The 22,548-nt window shown below is 39.7% G+C and overlaps 1 protein-coding gene and 1 pseudogene across 6 annotated transcripts in view; one reads left to right on the top strand and one right to left on the bottom strand.

The window, feature by feature from the left end:
- Window positions 1-22,548, top strand: part of CNKSR2 (connector enhancer of kinase suppressor of Ras 2) — a 316,326-nt gene that overhangs the window by 250,459 nt on the left and 43,319 nt on the right. For all 6 annotated transcript variants that reach the window (XM_062183975.1, XM_062183974.1, XM_062183973.1 and 3 more), the window contains 5 exons: window positions 538-611; window positions 893-964; window positions 13,491-13,558; window positions 20,323-20,423; window positions 21,976-22,540. In XM_062183975.1, coding sequence (XP_062039959.1) covers window positions 538-611; window positions 893-964; window positions 13,491-13,558; window positions 20,323-20,423; window positions 21,976-22,540 — 880 coding nt within the window. The remainder of the gene's footprint in view (window positions 1-537; window positions 612-892; window positions 965-13,490; window positions 13,559-20,322; window positions 20,424-21,975; window positions 22,541-22,548) is intronic.
- LOC133753956 (U2 spliceosomal RNA) lies at window positions 13,029-13,181 on the bottom strand (annotated as a pseudogene).

The raw sequence follows: 22,548 nt of genomic DNA, 5'->3' as shown, positions 1-22,548 counted from the left end.
AGTCCAGCTCTCTGCTGTGGCCTGGGAAGGCAGTGGAGGATGGCCCAGGTGCTTGGGTCCCTGCACCCGCATGGGAGACCAGGAGGAAGCACCTGGCTCCTGGCTTCAGATCCGCGCAGCGCTGGCCGTAGCAGCTACTTGGGGGGTGAACCAACGGAAGGAAGACCTTTCTGTCTGTCTCTCCCACTAACTCTATCTGTCAAATAAATAAAAAAAGATACAAAAAAAAGTGTAAACACTCTTACCCAAAAATTACCTATAAATATGTTTTACTTTGAAAATTAAAGAATTTATCTTTCCTTGTTTTAATATAAAAAGGATTTTTTAAAATTATATACGTATTTTAATTTGTACTCTACTAAGTGTTTGAAACAGACCTTCTATTTATGGAGTATAAAGTTAAGAGTGAAATTCTAATCTTTCAAATATCTAGTTTAAGGGATTAATTTAACAGATTTATTAGTGTAATATTTAGTGCATAATTATATAATGTATTTTTTCTATGTAATAGCCTAAACAAGGGTGTTGCCTCTTTAGGATGAAAAAGCAGAAGGATTTATCAGTCTGCCTGAATTCAAAATTGATAGAGCCAGTGAATGCCGCAAGAAATAGTAAGTTGATTTTACTTGGGAAGAGGGAGAAAAGGGATTTTTTTTAATTTCCAGCCTTTAAATTATAGGTTGCTTGTCTAATGCTTTCAAATTGAGGTAATAAAAAAGCAATTTTATGGGCAGAAAATTGAATTTTTTTACTGATTTCTGTCATCCTGGTAGAAACATTATATATGTGAACTCAGGTTAGATGTTGAGGTAATTTCATCCATAAAAATTACTTGGTTCAGACTCATTTCCCAATTTGTAATAATATCAGTGTACTTTGTTTCCTTTTACAGTGCATTCAAAGCCTGTCATCCTAAAATCAAAAGCTTTTATTTTGCTGCTGAACATCTTGATGATATGAACAGGTAATGTATTACTTAAATTTCAAAGCACTTAGAGAGTCGGGCCTAGAATTCTAAGTTTTTTACAGTAATGCTTAGAGAATAATATCATTGAAGTTTCTAGAGCCATCAGTTTAAAATAAAATAGACCCAACTATAACTTCATGTAGCCATACCTAATTTTGGAGAACAGTAATTACCCATGACATCATGTTGTAAACCTCAAATATACACAATAAAGTTAATTTTAAAAATAATAAGTATGGAGGGCATTTGACGCAACAATGAAGTTGCCACTTCTAGGAGTTTTGGACTCTTGGATCCAGCCTGGCCCAGGTCCAGCTGTTGCAGGCATTTGGGGAGTAAACCAGTGATGGAAGATCCCTCTTACTCTATCTGACTCACTCTCCCTCTCTCTCTCTTCTCCTTCACCCCTTTCTTCCTCACAAATGAAATGAAAATAAATAAATAAAAATTGTTAAAAAAATGATATTTAGAAAGTCAAAATAAACTCATTATTTATCAAGTTTACAACAAAGGTGCCAGAATCCATATATAGGACCCCAAAATCCCACCACAAAAAAAAAAGATTTAAAAAAATTCACTTCAAGAATGTTTTAAAATGTATTCCCAAATAGCAAAAAAAAAAAAATGCCCACAAAAAGCTGAATTTTTAAGTGCTGTATATTTTTCAGAAAACATTTATCTCAATAATTCATGCCTAAGCAACATTAATGTTGCTTTCTATCACTTTCCATCTTGTTGGGTCTTATCCACCCGTACAAGGATGGACTGGGTCCGAGGAAAGGTAAGCGCGCCGCTCGCCCGTTCCCCAGCCTCCTGGTCCCGGAGACAATCAGACGCAGCGGGGAGCCAAGTCTAGCAAGGACTCAGTCACCTTTTGTATAATAATACCTTTTATAACACAAAACTGCAGAGTCATTGGGGCAGGGCTAAGGACCAACCAATCACTTAAAAAATCACCTTATGGGGGGATTTCTATAGGACTAGCCCTATGTCTATACACTTGTTACTAGTTTTGTTACCTCCCTTGTTGTTGCGCAGCCAATTAGTTTTAGTGGTAAACAACTTTGGATTCCGCCCATCTTACTTCCTCTGGGCGCCATCTTACTTGGCTCCGCGTGGCTTCGTTCCGCGCAGCTCGGGCGGGGGCACCCTGGAGCAGCTGCGCATGCGGAGCCCCCGGGCCGGGCCTGGCCTGGCCTGGCCGCGCTCATGCCCCACAGATTCCCCCTTTTTGTTTTAGCACGCGATCCCTGTCTTAGGTTGCCCCCAGCCGTCCTTGCCCTTACCCGTCATTGGTAACCCAGGCAGCTTGGCCATGAGCCCTGTCTTAGGTTGGTGCAGGACGCTGGGTGCTTTACCCGTCTTGGGGTGTCGCGTGACTTGTAATTATGGGGGCCTGGTGAGCTTTCTCCACCGCCTGTCTTAGGTTGTTCCGGTCCATCCGGAATCTTACCCGTCATTGGCAATGTGGAGAGCACCGGGAGCGCTTCCCCAGTTCAGGGGATCGTAGCCCTCTGTGGCTAGCAGCCTCTGGTAATGAACCTCAACCTGTCTTACCCTTGTTGCCTCTATGCGCTGTTGTATAAACTGTATAAGCCTATTCATTATACATGGGCCAATAGCAAGGATTAAAAGCAGGGCAAGAAGCAGTCCAAGAAGAGAGAAGAGGTAGGGAAAGAGTCCATTAAGGCTCGTCCAAAAGAGGCTTTCTTGGAGTTCTCTTCGTCTTTTTCAGGTCCTCCTGAAGTGTTTTGATGATCTCGTTTGGGTCATCGAATCCCCCGTCACTGGGCCGGGCACTTCAGGATCACAGGGAAGAGTAGTGTCCACATCATCGCCTGCCTTTGGATTTCGATCTCCATCCATTTCTGAAAGAGGAAAGACAAGGGGATCTCCCTCAGGGGCAAACTGCTCCCTGGGTGGGTTGTTACTTGCATCAGGCATAGGCCTGATATTTTTGGCCAGTATTTAAATTGGAGTTAACTCCCCTATGGGGAATACGCAGCCAAATCCTCTTCCCAACTGAATCAGCGGGTCAGGCCCTCTCCAGAGTCGAGTGAGAGGGTCTCTCCTTCTCTGAGGTTTAGGGGTTAAATGTCCCCAATGTTTTTGGAACCCTGACTCCCTTGACTCTTTTGAAAAATTTAAAATATTGATAGTAAACAAGGCCTTATGTAACTGTAGATGGGGGGGTAGCCACTCCCCCTTTTTGTTTTAATAACTGTTTTTTGAGGCAGTGATGGTTTTTTTTCACCATAGCCTGTTCCTGTGGGTTGTGAGGAATTTTAGTAGAGTGTTGAATCATTTTACATCTTGGCAGCACTTTTAAACATCCCAATTGGTTATTATCTCTGTAAGATGAGATATATCTTTTGATATCTCCAGGGGCCCTTTTGGAGATACCAAAAGTTTAGAGAATTTAGAACTTTGATTTTTAGAAAGTTTGTTAAAGGTGCCAAGAGAACTTAGAGTATCTGGTTAGAATAGATTTTTTTAACATCCTGAAATGATAACCTTTCATTAGACAGGGTGATCTTAACACTTTTAGACCAAATCTAATCATAAAGGTATTTAGCAATGCTTTTCATCAATTTGAACTTAACAGAGACAGTAGAGTACACAATAGATTACCTTGACAGAACATGAATTTTATGTTGTTATTGAATAAACCAGAAATAAACACCTTGAACATAAGAGTTAGTACACAAAATCCTCACATAACTTAGAACTATTTAACAGAGCTAAAAAGGACCTAACTTTAGAAATGGCAGAGTAACCCATTAAGCAGACACTGTTAAAAAGAGACGTTACAGTTTTTGCAAAAACAGATTCCAAGATTTACGATTGAGACCATTTCCAGATATTTGCCAACATTAGTACACATTTTTTACTTCAACTTTAGGTCAATGTAATTTTGGCATTAGCACGTAACTTAAAGAAAACTCTGTAAACAATTTTAAAGTTGTAAACCTTTTAAAACCTTTCATGACTTGCTCACACCTTCTGAAACTTTATACCTGTAGTTACTTTTACATAGTCTTGAATTGTCATGTATGGACAATCTATGACAATACATGCTAACAAACTCAAAAAGTCTCTCTTATCGAATTTAAGATGTGAAAAGTACAATACATTTTCCCACATTTTGCTTAGCATTGATGCCTAGATGGCTTAAGACACTGAGTTATTACTGAATACCACACCATTATCTGAATTAAAAGTCAAAATTACATTTCCATGCTTTTAAGTAACATAAGAATAACTCCTCCTGGACAGCAAACATGGGCACTAGTACATGTTTACAACTTTGAAAAGATCTTCATCGTTAAGAGAAACAAGTTTAAAGCATATCAAAGACATGTAAAACCGAGCAAGTGAGCTACCAAGCAAACCAAAGGGCTTTGGCATTAACTTAATTCTCTGAACCAATGTTATACACACAAATTTACTCTTATTTTTATAAGACCACTCTAGCTGGAAAGCAAAAACATGAATACAGCATAGGTCTGACACCATTTACAACATTTTAATATACTTTGCGTAATTTGAATTGACTCAAACAGTTGTTACTTTAACAAATTTAGAGTCCTATTCTTTGAGAGTTCCAGGGATCCTACTGGAAGTCCCAAAGTTGTTAGACTCCATTTGAGAATTTAAACTGTTAGAGAGTTCAACCGCTCAGCCAAAAACTAGTACGTATAACCTGAGTATTTTAACCAAGGCTGTGGGGTAGATCTGATCAGAGTTAGGTAATCACTCAAACATTAAAGACAGACAAATCCAATAAAACACGAAACCTTCAAGACACGTGCAAACTCTCAGATAAGTTAACTACAGCAGCACAGAAAAGAGCTGGTCATCAGCATAGGAGCCCATTGCTTAGGACAGGGAAACACATCTGAAACAAAGCGGCAGGGAATGAGAGACTTCCGTAGTGCTGGAGAAAAAGTCTTATTAACTGCAAATAAAGACTCATTAGGTTGGAAAAGGTTAATGGATTGAGGTTTTTGTTCTTTTAGGTAAGGCCAGTGGTAGCCAAAGGCATTTTTTTTTCTTCCCCCTCCTAGTGAGGACAGCATTGAATTGTAAATAGAGAGGAAAAAAGCAGTCCAAGGACTAGTCTCCCTAGAGTATCTGGCTGTGGCCTGCAAGGGTGCAACAGGCTACACTGACTGGAAGAGAGTGCAGAGAAAGGCCGTGGTCCCCCATTTACAGGGAAGACTGTGCACGTCGGGGCCTAGTAGGACTGGCTGTGGGGTTGAGTAGGCACGCTGTTTACAAGATGGCGGTGGGCGATTCAAGGGAGGGGAATAACCATAAAGGGGTGGCCACATGGGCGGAATTGGAGGCGCAGTGCATTGAGGCAGTGTTGGGCTTTTAGGGGTTGCCGCCACACCTGAAGGCTCCACCTTAACTGCCTCTGGGGATTTATGAGGCTCCCTCAGGCCAGCGCAGGCCTTTAGATGATTAGCATTCATTTCTTCCCAAACAAGCATTTTAACAAACTGATCCCGAAGGTCCCCAGCCAGCAACTTACAACGGAGACTGTGTTCGACCCTAACTACAAAATTTGGCAGTGACTTTCCTGGCTTTTGTCGCACCCCCGCGATGGGAGATTCGGTGGGCCCCTCATCCAGCTTGTACCAAGCATTAAGTCCTGCCTGCCTCACTTGTTCACGGTAGGGAGCAGGCAGCGCAGCTTGCTGGATCCCCGTAGAGAATCCTTCCCCCGCCCCAGCCAGCATAGCATATACAATGGGGATAGCTGGCTGGGCTGTTTCCTTAGCTTCGGCACTCACCCTGCACTCCTCCTTAAAGAAGGTGCACCACTTTATGAACTGTGAACTTGTGAGGACTGCCTTGGCCACGTCCAACCAGTCCTTGGGGACGCATGGGTGATAGGCTATATCTTGCAGCAGGGTTTGGGCCCAGGGGGAATTTGGCCCGTCTTCCACCACTGCCTTGAGAAGCTCCTTTAAGTCCTTCGCTTCCCAGAGATACCACTCCAGAGCTCTGTTGCCGCCTGGAGCTAAATTAACAGGGTAGGCCTGAGGCAGCAGGTTCCCTGGCCCAGAGTTCACTTCCCTATGCTGCTTTATGTCCACCGGATAAGCTTCCGCAAAGGTCGCCTCATTTCTCCTCTCCCCTCCTGGGCAATCATAAGTGCCCAGATCACAAAGCTCCCTCCGTGGCTCTACATAGGGGGAGGCCGCCTCTGCCCCGGGGAGGTATGGGGGTGGTCCCGGCCCTTCTAGGGTGGATGGGCTAGGCGGGACGATTTTTACTTTTGTTTTTACCTCAACAGTTCGTGCCTCCACAGGCTCTCTGCATTCCTGATCAAACTTAGCCCATTTTCTCCCCCCCCCCCCCCCCCGCCATCTTCCTCTGAGGCTTTAGGCTCTCCCAAGTCTTGCACTTCCTCTTTCTCCCTCTCGCCTTCCAAAGCTAGGGTTATAGCGTCTGGGTGGAAGGATGCTTTAAGGGCGGTATCAAAGTGTCTCTCCCTCTTAAGGGTGAGTGTTTCCACCCATGACCAAGTGTTCCAAGAAAAGAGATTGGCCATCTGAATCCAAAGGGCCAAGGTTATGACAGCTACCCAGACACTTTTTAACATATAGCGTAAGGCCTTTAAGGCCAGGTCCTTTTGGGACGAAACTGCATAAACCATACTAAGGTTTTCACTTACCCTGAGAGACCGCTTAGCCTCGGCCGAAAAGTAACTGTTCATGCCCCACGTTGGGCGCCAGATGTTGGGTCTTAGTCCACCCGTACAAGGATGGACTGGGTCCGAGGAAAGGTAAGCGCGCCGCTCGCCCGTTCCCCAGCCTCCTGGTCCCGGAGACAATCAGACGCAGCGGGGAGCCAAGTCTAGCAAGGACTCAGTCACCTTTTGTATAATAATACCTTTTATAACACAAAACTGCAGAGTCATTGGGGCAGGGCTAAGGACCAACCAATCACTTAAAAAATCACCTTATGGGGGGATTTCTATAGGACTAGCCCTATGTCTATACACTTGTTACTAGTTTTGTTACCTCCCTTGTTGTTGCGCAGCCAATTAGTTTTAGTGGTAAACAACTTTGGATTCCGCCCATCTTACTTCCTCTGGGCGCCATCTTACTTGGCTCCGCGTGGCTTCGTTCCGCGCAGCTCGGGCGGGGGCACCCTGGAGCAGCTGCGCATGCGGAGCCCCCGGGCCGGGCCTGGCCTGGCCTGGCCGCGCTCATGCCCCACACCATCTATCACTGGAAAAAACCATATAACCAACTGATTAGCTGGTTCCACATTTACTTGGTGACCCAGGAAAACCTTGTGTTGAGTGTGTGTAGGGAGGAGGGGGTATGTGCACCTGCACGTGTGTGTGTGTGTGTGTGAGAGAGAGTGTGTATTTTCCCTCCATCATCTACTACGCTCTATGCTTCATTTCTCTGCTTTGGCACCTGCACGTGTGTGTGTGTGTGTGAGAGAGAGAGAGAGTGAGAGAGAGAGAGTGTGTATTTTCTCTCCATCATCTACTACGCACTATGCTTCATTTCTCTGCTTTGGCTCTTTTGAGTTTTATTCTTTTTTCCTTTTCCTTTTCTTTTTTCTTTTCTTTTTTTTTTTTTTGGACAGGCAGAGTGGATAGTGAGAGAGAGAGAGACAGAGAGAAAGGTCTTCCTTTTTGCCGTTGATTCACCCTCCAGTGGCTGCCGCAGCCGGCGCATCGTGCTGATCTGAAGCCAGGAGCCAGGTGCTTCTCCTGGTCTCCCATGCGGGTGCAGGGCCCAAGGACTTGGGCCATCCTTCACTGCCTTCCCGGGCCATAGCAGAGAGCTGGCCTGGAAGAGGGGCAACCGGGATAGAATCCAGCGCCCCAACCGGGACTAGAACCTGGTGTGCCAGTGCCGCAAGGTGGAGGATTAGCCTGTTAAGCCACGGCACCGGCCCCTTTTCCTTTTCTTTACCATCTTCATTTTCTAGAATTTTAAAAATTGGGTTTAAGACTGAAAGGTTTCCCCAGTTATAACTTCAGCAAGCAATTCACATTACATATAAAATCTGCCTAACATTAGAGTGAAGCACCACAGCATAGTGGTCAGAAGTATGGACTTGGGAACCAGACTGTGTAATCCCAGCTCTACTACTTACTAGCTCTGTGATCTTAGATGAAGAACTTGGCTGTTCCATGTCTGTTATTGTGTAGTCTGTACAATAGATGGGTTGTGATAATAATCATCCCAATCCCAGCTGTGCCACTTACTAGCTATGTAACGTTGGGCAAGAAACTTATCCTCTCTATGATAGTTTATTGACCCTTTTGGAAATGTCCAGCGTTAATATGTATTCTTTTTGTATTGCCCCCATGTAACTTTCTTTCTGTGTTTCTAAAAAAAGACTCCAGTGAAACAGTATTTTGATAAATGTATTTGAACACACTAAATGAACATTTAATGTGCTTTTATAAATAATCTTCTTCAACACTTGTAAATGTAAGCATGGCTTTTCCAAAGCAAGGGTGTTGAGAACACTTGATTAAATCTTTTGTTATTAATAAGGAACTGAGCCTTTTGGCCAGCGCCCGAGGCTCACTTGGCTAATCCTCTGCCTGCGGCACCGGTACTCCTCTGGGTTCTAGTCCCAGTTGGGGCGCCAGTTCTGTCTCAGTCGCTCCTCTTCCATTCCAGCTATCTGCTGTGGCCTGTAAAGGCAGTGGAGGATGGCCCAAGTGCTTGGGTCCTGCACCTGCATGGGAGACCAAGAGGAAGCACCTGGCTCCTGGCTTCGGATCGGCGCAGCGTGCCGGCTGTAGCGGCCATTTGGGGGGTGAACCAACAGAAGGAAGACCTTTCTCTCTATCTCTCTCACTAACTCTGCCTGTCAAAAAAAAAAAAAAAAACACAGAAGTGAGCCTTTCATATAGTTTCCATAATCTTCTTTCCATTTATATGATCTACCAGTCTTGAAATTTCACACTGCGCGTTCAGATTTGGATAGCATTTAGTTTTCATTTTCATTCTGAAAATGTTTACTCACATGCACTTGGCAGGAATATGTCATACTCTATTTTGTATTTTAATTATTTTCTAATTCTCCTATTCTGATTACTCACTCTCCAGTTTACCACATTAATCTCAATGCCCATGTGATAAATATGAAGAGTTTATATAATAATCAAACTGAAAATAATTAGTATACCTGAGCATATCCCATCTTAGAAGGTGGATATTCTAGAACCTAGTTACCTCCCTCTAATAGTTAGAATAATTTAATATTTCTTGATACATGCTACTTGGAATCTTTTTATGCTTAGGAATTGTGTGTTTAATTGCATTTTTAAAGATTTATTTATTTATTTGGAAGGAGTGATTGAGAGAGGGAGAGACAGAGATGGTTCATCTGCTGGTTCATTCCTCAAATGGCCACAAGTGCTAGGGCTGGGCCAGGCCAAAACCAGGATTCTGGCACTCCATCTGGGTGTCTCATCTGGGTCGCAGTGTCTCAAATTCTTGAGCCATCATCTACTGCTTTCTAGGAGCATAAACAGCTAAATTGGAAGCAGATCAGCCAAGACTGAAGCTGGCACTCTCATATGGGATTCAGGCATACTAAGTGGTGGCTTAACCACTGCTGTATAACACTTGCCACTAAAAATGCATTTTTATGAACCATATTACCTTTCTTGGCCTCCATTCCCCACCCCATGTCATCAAAAGCTTCAAGTTGACATTTTGTTAATGCTCTTCCGTAATATTGCTGTAGATGTATCTGGTTCTAGGTGTCACCGAAAAGGCTAAACCAAACCCATATGGTTCGTTTTATTACTTTTTCTAAGCAGTGGATCAAAGGGGAAAAATGGATATTACCAAAAATGTCATGTGTGCATCATACATTTAAGAGGGCTGTTTTATATAGGGTTTGCCATGTTATACTACAACTTTCAGAATTAAATTTACCTGAAATACTGGGCTGTTCTTTAATGATAATGGATTTTTATTGTTTTGCTTTGCTTTCTCTTTTTTATAATCTTATTCTTAATATATGCTTTCAGTAGGCAGATTTTTTTAATGACTTGTCAAAAGATATGAGAAAGAGTGGTAAAAATATTCACAGAAGATTAGCGATGAGGAAAGATACCCACCTGCAGCCTCATTGTTACATAACAGAAAAAAGATCTGGATGTTTCTAATGGAGAAAGGCTTCGGGGGAACAAATAATGGGGTTGGGGAAGTTAGAGAAAAGGTTTTCTAAGATATGTGGCCAATTGGCCACATCCTCAGATATATGAGCAAGAATTCAACATAGAAGGGGGGAGATTTAACAGCACTTGCAAAGGTAGAAAATTAATAAAAGCAGCATTGACTGGGTGAGTGGCAAAATATAGATAGCACACCCAGCGTGTTGTTCACTTGTGCTGCAGCCACCAGCCCCAGGTGTTCACTGAGCACTTTGAAATGAGGCTGGTCTGAATTGAGAGGAGCCAATCAAAGTGGAATGCACATATGGTTTTAATGATTTAGTATGAAGAAAAGAATGTAGAATATCTGTCATAATTTTATATTGATTACATGTTGAAAGGATAATATGTAAAATACAATGAGTCAAATAAAATATATTACTAAATTTTTTAAAACTATATGGGTATTGATTTGTTCTGAATATAATTTTATAAGCATGTACCCAAGTTTTCAAAAGATGATATGTTAAAAATTAATAAATATATTTATCTGATTGTTTCATAAGTTTTAAGTATTATATCTACCTTTAATGAAAATAAACGATGGTACAGAGTATTTTTTTTGTCTTTCATATATAAAAACATAGTGACAGGACCTAGTAATTTTAGTTAAAAAGTAAGAACATTTTTGAGCACCCAACTAGCATCCATCTCTTCCCTCAGAAATGAGCTTTGAAACATGTTTTTCTGATCTCTCTGAAATTTATAGGGAGAAAACAAAATATTTCTCAAGTATTCTCAGATTTATTAACTGAATATGTTACATTCCTTACCGTGTCAGTATATATGTCCTAATTGTGGGGACTCAACAATTTCTGTCTAATAATTACTAGTTATACATTTTTCTTATAATGATTATTCTTATTTCCCTCTCAGTGGGTTCTTCTGTGTCAATCTAGACATGTTGTTAGAATGTTCACTGTAGGTCCAATATCCCTTCACCTATGTTTTCTTGTTTTAAAGCATTGGTGATAGGGTGAGAGACTGAATGTAGACCTAATGTAGAAGAACTTTCCCATCTTTATAGTGAAAAGTTTCTAAACTTAGTACCTGTTTCCCTGATAACTTTACCTACAATAGCCTTCTCTTACCCATGACACCTATAACATTCTAATCTTACCTTTCTTGCTGTCTTTTTTTAAAATAACATTTGCGACTACTACACATGGCATGACTATTTATTGTCTTTCTCCTCAGTTAGATCTGGGTATCTTGAAGGCAAACACTTGTCTTGTTTGTCTCTGTGTTCCCAATGCCTAGAATAGTACCTGACACACATGGCTCTCAACAAATATTTCTTGAATCAGTAAATGCGTATCTGCTTTCACAGTAGTCCACAAATACCAAATCACAACTGTAGTAAATGTATCCAGAAGCATCTTCTAGCTGAAGCCTTAAGGGCAAGTTTATCTAAGACAGCACCAACAACTGTGTAGTATTAAACCCTGGATTGCTATATTCAATGGCCTGAGTATATCCACACATTTTCCAAAGAGGTTTTATTATGAACAGTTTTTCTTCCCAATAGTAATTTATCAGTTGTCTTATAAAATTTAGCAGTTTTAGAGTTCACTGGATGCATGTACTATATCACTCATTACTGTGTTCCTGAGACCTGTCTCATTGTTCAGTACAAACTGGGCACTTAATAAATGTTATTAAAGTAAAAAATTGAGGAAATCCATTTTTTGTTTCCTGACACAGCTCATGAGGAAGTAATTGTTCTTTAGACTTCTGATAAAATGAAATTCAGTGATATTTTTGAAGTTATAAATATGAGGCACTAGATTACTGGATTAAAATTCAATAATAAATTTTCCTTCAATAGTATTGTCACTTTCATCCAAAAAGCTGCAGTCCAGTCTTTCCCAAGAGTGGTAATATTTGCCTTGTAATACAAACTGAATTATTTCTCCCAATAAATGAACATTAGTCTAGATTTTTATTTTGGCCTTTTACTTATTATTAGATTCATTCTTAAAAGGTTATTTGTGATGAACTTGACTTGTTGAGTTATGTTTTTAATTTTCAGAAGTGTGTATATGTATATACCATGCTACTGAATTTGTTTGATCAATTTTATTTCATTTGTACTCCAGTCTCTTCTTCACTTGCCTAACATATTTGAAATTATCACTACATCGTGGGTTTTACCAAAATAAAGTTGAGCTATAAGTGACTTATTCCTATAATTAAATTTCCATAAATGTGATTTTGTCTGTTAAGAGATGCAACTTTCCTTCATTTTCAAGACATTTTCAGTATCTGATGCACAGTTAATACCACTTGGCATAAATGGTGAAATAAATGAGTCACTTAAAAGAATACCATCTTCCCCTTGGCAAGAGAGATAAGATATTAAGAGAAAAAGTCCTTAAAAGTATATCTAAATCAGATTATTCCACAATATTGTATTGACTATACTAGCAAACTTACCCAAGCTAGTTTGGAAAGCAGTTCTTCTTCAGTTTCTGATTTAGGAAAATACATGGATCATGGCTCAGGATTGACCAATAGGAGATTGTCTTGTTGTTGAAAGGTTTTGTGACTTGATAATCTGATGCAGTATAAATAGTTAGAATAATGGACACAGGGAGAACACTGATGGGACATAAGAAAGACACTGGAACACTTTACTTCTGGCAGTCCCTACACTGACAATAGCAGCACTACTAAAAGAGGAAAGAACTAAAATTCATTTTTAATTTACTATTTCTCATGAAAATACATTTTTATTATCAAAGCAGTGCTTGAAATCATACATGCTTATTGTGTCTTTGGAAAACCTAATATCCTCAAATTAAGAGACAAGTTTCAAAAGTACTCTCAAAACGTGTTTCTCCTTGGATTATTAAACTTAGATTAAGCAAAGCTACTAGTATGATTTAATAGTAAAACTGTTATTTTGGCAGGCAAGGTCTGTAATTTTACCCTTATGAGGGTAAATTAGATCTTATATTCTTACACTTGATCTTAGCCAAAAGGCCGAGAAGCGATAGATCTTATATTCCTGCAATATCTCTAAAGCATGTGCTCTGAAGAAACAGAACAGCAGGAATATTTGGAGCATTTCTATGTTTAGAGCAATAGAATTAATATGGCTTTGGTCATCTTAAAACTGTGTATCTTACAGATATTATAGATGTTATAGTTCATTGAAGACACAGCATGTCAAGAATAACAAAGAGCATATCTTATATGTAGGATTATTCCAAACAATTAACTATCTTAAAATAAATATCCCAAAGAAGTAAATAATAAAAAAAGAACTTTCAATGTTAGTAATTTTAATTTTGTTTTTTTCAGATGGCTTAACAGAATTAATATGCTGACCGCAGGATATGCAGAGAGAGAGAGGATTAAACAAGAACAAGGTAAATGAATACTTTTTAATTGTGTAGTATTTTTCTCTTCCAATTATGCTATTCAGCAATTCACTGCTATCACTATAGAAAAAATATTTATGTCAATATGTAGTTATTTCTCTTCTTTGAACTTTGAGTCTAGACCATAGCAACTTCTAGATAAGACTGAGTAAACTAAACTGATAAGGACTGAACTCTGAAATTTTTGGAATACCTCATCTTGAGTTCTCTCCTGTTTGTCGCCTTATCCTTCTATTTCCTATGGTAAAACAAAATCTAAAAATGAAAAAGCCTGTAATAGCTCCTATGTATTGACCCAAGTCCAGGTCCTTGTCAGTGAGGGGAGATATTTTATTATTATTTAGCCGGGTTTCTTAGACATTTAACTGACCTTTTATGCAAAGAGATCAAATGAATGATCTCTTCCTTCATAAATTATCTCATTGGTTATATTCTTCAGCTATGTTATTATGTATCTCTGTGATCTTATGGAGTTTTCATTGGTGTGACCTCAGATTTGTGAAACACAGTGTCATGCTGCAGAATTAAAATCATGGTGCAGAATTGAAATTTTAAGAGTGAAAGCTGTGATCATTATTCGGAGCTGACTTAACATTTGTCAAAGGATATTTGTTGTATACCCCTTGGAAGCATGAATAGTTTTTTTGAATTTATTGGAGACATCCTAATGATAAAAAAAAAAAACCCACAGATTCACACACACACACACACACAAATACAAACTTATTTGTAGTTGTATCCCCACTGAACATGTCCAATTTGTTGTAGAGATTTTAAAAACCTTCTATCTCCTCTTAGAGTAAAAATCTCAGCCAAACCTTTTAAAAACATCTAAAAATTAAAGTTACAGATATCTAAAGAAGAAAGCTACTTCCCAACACCAATATGCCAACAAGTATTTAGGCAGCAGTCATTAAACTTTTCTATAAAGAACTAAATAATATTTGGAATTTGCCATCTATATGGTTTCAGTCAGAACTACTCAACTGTGTTCCTATAGTATGAAAGCAGCCAAGACACTTGAATGGCTGTGGCTGTGTTCTATGCATATTTATTTATGAACACTGAGATTTGGATTTCATATCACTTTTCATACTTAGAAAAATACTCTTTTTTTGATTGTTTTAGCCATTTAAAATGTAAAAAACAGAAAAACAGTCCTAGTCCATAGGCTATATAAAAGCAGGCAGAAGGCTACATTTGAACTACAAAGTGAGATGTATCAACACTTGGTTTGGGCCATTGGATGAGGAAATGGAGATTAATGGATTGGTGTGAAGTTAGGAAATGAGGCAGGAATATGGAAAGTAAATAGCAAAACAGAGTTGTTGCCGATTGGAATTTATCGCATTATTGGGAACCTCAAAATGCATACTTAAAGTTACATAAGAAAAGAGCAATGTAAAAAACTAATATTAATTTTAGTGGTAGGCAACTTACAACAAAAATTGCTGAGTGTATATTAAAAATAATTTTTAAGCCTGAGAATGAGGAAGCATTGATGAGAAAATGCTCGCTGGAGAAAGCAGCCAATGAGCCTGAAATAAAGTCAGTGAAGCTGATGTAAAGCAGAGCAAGAGAGAAGATATTTTATTCAATCCTGAGTGTTTCTGTAGCAGGCCCTTACTGAGTACTCTGATCACATAAAGGTGAATTAGGCACCCATCCTGCCTGAAATTACACTGCATTCTAGCAGAAAAGATCCTTAATACAATATAGAAAGTGAAATGTAAGAAATTGCAAATCAAGTTCCATGGTAATGAGGCTGGAGAGAGTTCTTCCAGGAGTGGAATGAGGAAAGACTTTATGTTGGCTGTTTTCTAAACTGGCCTTGCAGGATGGGCAGGATGTGGACTCAAGAATGTAAAACGTCCTGAGGAGTAGGTGCGGCATGGGTACTTCTACAAATAATATGGGAGCCATCTCTATCAGATCAGTGGGCATAGACAAATCTCAGCCCAGACTGTGACGTGTGAAACAATAGTTATTAAGACATTTGATAATGATGAAAAGTGTGTTCCTTACCACCATGCTCAATATAATTTATAATCCTAAATTTTTGATAAGATTTCCTTTTAAGTTGTCTTTAAAAGCCATAAAATAATTCTTTAAAAGTACTTATCGATTTTTTCTGATTTTCAAAAAATACAGCTATAAGTATGGATAATGTACTAATGCAAAAATGAATCTTTGAAAAAAGTCAATTTGTGTAAACAGGAAAGGATGAATTTTCAGGCTTAACTTCTATATTTTATTACTTGAGCCTGGTCTTGATTTCAGTGAATTTCCTTTGTACTTGGTATTATATAGCTGAAATTGCATTATGAATAAGATACCTAATAAGTTATATTGAACATGCAGGTTCAAAAAGTATTTATTATGCAATTCTTGTTGCCCTGGTCTGTCATATTCAGTATATATCTTAGCACCTATAGGAGTGTGATTGAAAGCCATAAGTAGAAGCTCAGAGTTGCAATTCAAGTTTCTCTTGCTAAATGAATGCAACCAGAATTTCTGAAATAATTTTAATTTCCACATGAGTTGTGTGTTCCTCATACACTTTAACATAGGTCAAAAATAAGACTTCCTTCCTCTTTCATGATTGGGTTTCATGGCATTCTATAAAGAAAACTACTAGATGCACACGTCCACATGACATTTTTGTATAGTCATTTAACATCTTCTGAGTATCATTCTCGCTTCATAAAAATACAGCTTTTTGAGCATTGACAGTATGTAAGATGCAAAGGAATACCTGCCAAACACTCATTAAATTTAAAGATCCATTGAGCTTAGAAATGACACTTCCACTGACTTTAATAAAAGTTTAACGAGTTGCTGCCTTTAATTACAGAAGTTTAAAGGATGTAGGCTTTTCTTTTAGTATTTGTTGTTATGCTTAGAGAAAATAGGGTTACACTAAATTTGGCCAGGATAATTTTTGGTTAATTGTCTGCTAATTGTGTTTCTGTTGCTTTCCAGCTTCAAGTCAGACATTCATTATATATTATTTTCAATCACATGTAAGGTCTTTGTAAACCTCTAATCCCATAGGAATGAATGAAGTACACTGTATTTCTTCTATATCTCTAAATGAAAAAGTTAGTTTCAAATTATTCTTTTGTATCAACATGAGAAAGTAAAGTGGAAGTTATCCTCTTCTAGCTGCCATTTATTCTTGATTACATGTAAAGTTATAAGAGACATTAAATGTATCCACTTATTTTGAGCTAGATATAGAACTAAGAAAAATAATTTTCTTCTAGAATAAAAATCAAACTAATTTGAGCCTGTAAGAAACAGTGTGCATTGAATTTTCCATACAAACTCAAAAAATCCCAACTAAATTTCTTATGTTAGTTCTTCTCTGGCATTGCTCTCTCAAAGACATACAGTTTAGAATAAAAAAATGGAAATTAATTTACAAAGTGATATGTCAACCTCTTAGGCAATCCAATAAAACTTTAGGTTGATGGTATCTTTAATAAACCAAGAACTACATAACGTAGTAGATTATTATTCCTCCTAAATTGGCTGGTGAGGGAGGAGGACAGTAGAGAGAACCTCCCAAAATATGTCACTTCTAATAACAGCTATAGAGCCCTTGATAAAATGGTGACCATCTCCCTCTCAGTGTGCTAATAAGGACTATTTGAGGTACTAACTCTTTTGGCCTCATGGTATCATTGCACACCTCTAAGTGAAATTCAGCTTGAGTGCCATATTTCCTAGAAACAGTGGGCAGGATAAGGGCTGAGTGATCTTGGTAAGCCTACTGCTTTGGGAGGCTGCTTAGTCCCTTCACCTCCAGCAATGACTTCCTAATAGTACTTCACGTTCTCACCAACCCAGGCCCCAGGGCTCCAGATTTCATTTTGTCATCACTGAAACTTACTGCAAGAAATAACTAATGTGTGAAAGGATGAACACCAGGTATTTATCACCTATATGATCTGGGTCAGACTGTCCTGGCATGCCATCTAAAAACACACCCAAGAATATAAGGGATCCCAATATTTTTTGAGCACTTCCAAGTTACAAGGCACTTGAATATATGTTACTTTATTTAGTGCCCCTATCCTCATAACTCTGAAAAGTAGTTATTATTAGCCATCTTTTACAGATGATAAGACAAACTCAGAAAGGTTAAGTAACCATCTCAAGAGACCAGAAGGATGATAAGTGGTCTAAGCAAGAACTGAACCCACACCTGCCTCAGTATATAGTATATAGTCCATGCTTTTTCATCAGCACTTTCTGGATACATTTCTGGGCAACTATGTTAATTCGTATTGGAGGGAAGACATAGTATGCTTGCTGTCATCTGCATGATCCAGTAGGGGAACAGATATCAAATTAAGTAGTTCTTGCTTTTCTTTTATTCAGAGGGGATAATTAAAATATGAATCGAATTTTGAGGGTCCTTCTGTTTGATACCTTAATATAATGGACAATTTATTTTATTCCCAATCTCCATTGTTGAAGAGTTTATATTCATAGTACCCAGAGTTATAACAGAAAGAGATAGGGAATTAAATGATCAATATACTTCATATCAATCTCTCCTCTGTGTTATACAAAGAGAGCCAACAACTTAATCATCAGATGTTAAAGGCAAGGCATTTTTAGTTCCTACCCCAGCTCTATTACATTCTATTCAGCATATAATAATTTCTTAACAAAGGTTAGCTATACTTATTAATAATCTTTATCACTGCCCTCTTGGAGAGGTTTCCTATAAATATATATTTCATGATTTTTCAACCAAATCTGAGTATTAACCCTTGTGATGGTTCTTTTACCTTTTCTCATCTGAAATTGGTATGGATAATGAGGCTGGCCAGTGGAGTTGGGGGTCTGTGGGCCCCTTTAGACATAGGTAGAATGTCCTTCACAAGCAAATTGTCAGCTGTGGCTACAAAGCCTATCTCCAGACCAACTGGATCTCCCCCACTAATAGCTTCTTGTGCTGCCTGTGTGACCTTGCAGCCTTAAATGACACCTTTGGGGTGGGTGCAGTCTCACCCACAGCTGGCAGGGGAAGGGGCTGAGCCCCTGGGGAGAGTCAGGCTGGTTCCAGGAGATCCAGGCTATCTTGTGTGACCTTGTGGCCTTAAATCACACCTTCAGGGTGGCTGCAATCTTTCACCCAGAGCTAGCAGAGGAGGGGGTCTGAGTCATTAAGAAGACAGTCTCCAGGAGACTCCCTCCCATCTCCGTGAGCCCCAAGCCAATCAACATGTGTATGTGAAACCCCCTGTTCAGTGGGCACCCCGATAGGATGACCCAGTGGACAGATAGTAATGCCTTAAAAACCCAGGACACTTCCTTGAAGCCAGTGTCCCGCTCGGGCACTCTGCCTGGGCTCTTCTCGGACCAGACACTTTCTCTGTCGCTTGCCGATCGAATAAAAGTTTCTGCCTCTTTGCAAATTGTTTCCAGGCTTTTTATTTCTATACTAAGCTGAGCAAAAGAACCCATGAGACTCGCTCCAGCAACTGCCCTCCCCTCCGTGACCAGTAACAGATAATACTTCTGTTTTTGTTTTTTGTTTTTGGTAAATCATACGAAGAATTAATGCAACAGAAATGGGCTGGTTGAGAGATTATTGGAACAGATTCTGATTACTGGCCTTTTTGCTGCATTTGACTTCCTCTAGTAATGCATCTCTCAGAGTTCTTCCCCCTCCCTCTTGCCTGAGGCCTGCCGAGGCACTTTGTCTAGCGGCTTGTATTCTCTCCCCTTTGCAGTAGCTCTGGAAGTTTGGAACTTGCAGCCCACATCAGCAGATTTGCCCTTTTGCATTTGGCAAGAATCAGGGTTTGCCATGTGTTTCCAAGGGGAGGTGGGAGTTTGGTGTTAAAGAGATTCATGTCAGCATGACTCTGGAAACAGTGATTGTTAGATAATCACTGAATATAAGCCAGAGAAGAAAATTGAGAACATTATTTTTTGGAGCTGTTTATAACTCTAGAGAGCTACAGTGATGTATTTATTGCTTTTCTTTGAGTATTCACCTTTAGGGTGAGATGATACACTTTTTTTTAAAGGTTTATTTATTTATTTGAAAGTCAGAGTTACACAGAGAGAGAAGGAGAGGCAGAGAGAGAGACAGAGGTCTTCCATCTGCTGGTTCACTCTCCAGTTGGCCGCAATGGCCTGAGCTGTGCTGATCCAAAGCCAGGAGCCAAGAGCTTCTTCCAGGTCTCCTATGTGGGTGCAGAGGCCCAAGTACTTGAGCCATCTTCTACTGCTTTCGCAGGACGTAGCAGAGAGCTGGATTGGAAGTGGAGCAGCCAGGACTTGAACCATCACCCATATGGGATGCCGGCACCACAGGCAGTGCCTTTATCCACTACACTACAGTGCTGGCCCCGAGATGATACACTTTTAAGAAGGATCCTGTGATGCCATTTATTTAATAAAGCTTCAGGATAATTTCATCTAGAATCTAAAGTACCTTAAACCTGATTTCACATTTGCAATGTTCTTTTGCTAATTTCCTAAAACCGTGACTGTGTGTAATCACTTACATTAAAAAGAGGTTAGAAGTAGGCGGTTACACTTTTCCTTCCTTCTCCAAACCCTATTGAAAATAAAAGTTGGTGGGCCCTGGGGTATAGGAATGCTGGGGATCTTGGTATAGGGATGGAATTTAAATTAACTTTTGTTAAATGGTAGTTTATGTTCCTCAAAATATGGCTATAAATATCTAATAGCATGTTGATATATCCATGTGTGTGAATTTTCAGATTACTGGAGTGAGAGTGACAAGGAAGAAGCAGATACTCCATCAACACCCAAACAAGACAGCCCCCCACCCCCCTATGATACATACCCACGACCTCCTTCTGTAAGTACCAACAGATATGGATGGATGGATGGATAGATAGATCACCAGGTTAATTAATATATCGCCAGATTCTTTAACTTGAAACATCTCTTTGTATGTTCAAAAAAGATTGTATAGTGGATTACATTTCAAACCTCAAGTTTCTTAAAGGAAAAGATAATTGGGGCCCTAAAATCAGTAAGCAATATGTTTAAGTATACAAAGAATACTAATTAGGACAAACAGTCACCACAGATTTCAGGCAAGATAATTATCTGACAGTTTTATTAGGAAAATAGACTGTGTCAGAGTAGTGTTCATAAAGCTATCAGCAGTGTTTTGGCATGTAACTTTTTACATGGCCATAGGATCCGGTTTAACGTCTATGTTTACATGGTGCCTGTTTCCCATCAGAATTACCAGGAATGTCTCAGTGGCATCCCAGTTGAAACACTATGTTCTGTGGATATATTGCCATAAGAATCAATTCTGCCCATCTTGAGACTTAGTCTTTCACACAGAAAATGGAAGCTTAATTTAGGTGACAACAATAGCCAATCTAATTCAACCTCCATATTACTCAAGTAGGATAATTTTTAATTTCCCTCTTTCCCTAAAACATTACGATCTGAATAATTAACATATTCATGAAAGAGGAAAAAGAGTAAACTGCAGCTTCATTGTGTAAACATTGGAACTTCCAAGAAGGAAGCTATTCACATTATTATTAACATGTGGGAAGGTAACTGCCTGCCCAAAGAAGATGCCAAGTAACTTCCCCTCCTTTACCAGGACAGGTGGCATGCACCTCTACTTCAGCCAGGCTTGTCCTGGCCACAACCATGGCCCAAGTTTGTGAGGATCACATTTCACAAATCTGGCAGCTCTTACCAGAAGTGTCTGGGCTGATGTGTTAGCCCCATAGCCAGAGTAAGGCTTGTTGCATTAGGGTTCACTGCAAGTATTTTACAACATTCACTTGATGCCTTTTTCTTGGTTATACTTGTATTCACAAACTTTAAATTCTAGTGACAAAAATATTCCATTATTTTTGTGCTTATGGGCCCTGCAGTGTCATGGTCAATGCAAATGCTAATCCCCAAGAAAGTATAATCACATCCTGCCTGTATTTCTAACCCTCCAGAAAATGCCATAGAATTGACATGACCACAAAACAGCTCCTCAGTGGCACCCATAGGAGCCACTTGTGAAGAAGAGGCAGGGTTCTTTTTATAAGGGAACTTGTTATTACATGCAAAAGCCTCTCTACTTGCCTTCACCTCCAAGCTCTGTAATGTCCAGAAATAAGAATCTGGGGAAAATACTTCTTTGGAATTTGAAAATATGTAGAGATTTTAAACTTTGGATTGTTTTTTGCTGAATATTTCTTTTGTAAGTACTCACATGTTGCCATACTTTCATTGAAAAATTGTGCATGTCAAAGTGTCAGTGAAATCTGGTATCCCTGCATTTCAATACGTCCACTTAAACTGTAATCTAGGCCTAACTTTAAAACGTCTGCAAACTTGCCTCATTATTTCTCTAAGGGCTGATCACAGACTTCTTTCCACAGATGAGTTGTGCCAGTCCTTATGTGGAAGCAAAACACAGCCGACTTTCCTCCACAGAGACTTCTCAGTCTCAGTCTTCCCATGAGGAGTTTCGCCAAGAAGTAACTGGGAGCAGTGTGGTGTCCCCCATTCGCAAGACCGCCAGTCAGCGCCGCTCCTGGCAGGATCTAATTGAGACGCCACTGACAAGTTCAGGGTTACACTATCTTCAGACTCTTCCTCTGGAGGATTCTGTCTTCTCTGACTCCGTGGCCATCTCCCCAGAACATAGGCGGCAGTCCACTCTTCCAACTCAGAAGTGCCACCTACAGGATCACTATGGGCCATACCCCTTAGCTGAGAGTGAGAGGATGCAAGTGCTAAATGGCAATGGGGGCAAGCCTCGAAGTTTTACCCTGCCTCGAGATAGTGGGTTCAACCACTGTTGTCTGAATGCTCCAGTTAGTGCCTGTGACCCGCAGGATGATGTGCAACCCCCGGAAGTAGAGGAAGAAGAGGAAGAGGAGGAAGAGGAGGAGGAAGAGGAAGAGGAAGGGGAGGCAGCAGGTGAAAACATAGGAGAAAAAAGTAAGTAT

This window comes from Lepus europaeus, chromosome X, assembly GCF_033115175.1.
Source record: "Lepus europaeus isolate LE1 chromosome X, mLepTim1.pri, whole genome shotgun sequence".
NCBI lineage: Eukaryota > Metazoa > Chordata > Mammalia > Lagomorpha > Leporidae > Lepus > Lepus europaeus.
This window is presented reverse-complemented; position numbering and strand designations above follow the sequence as displayed.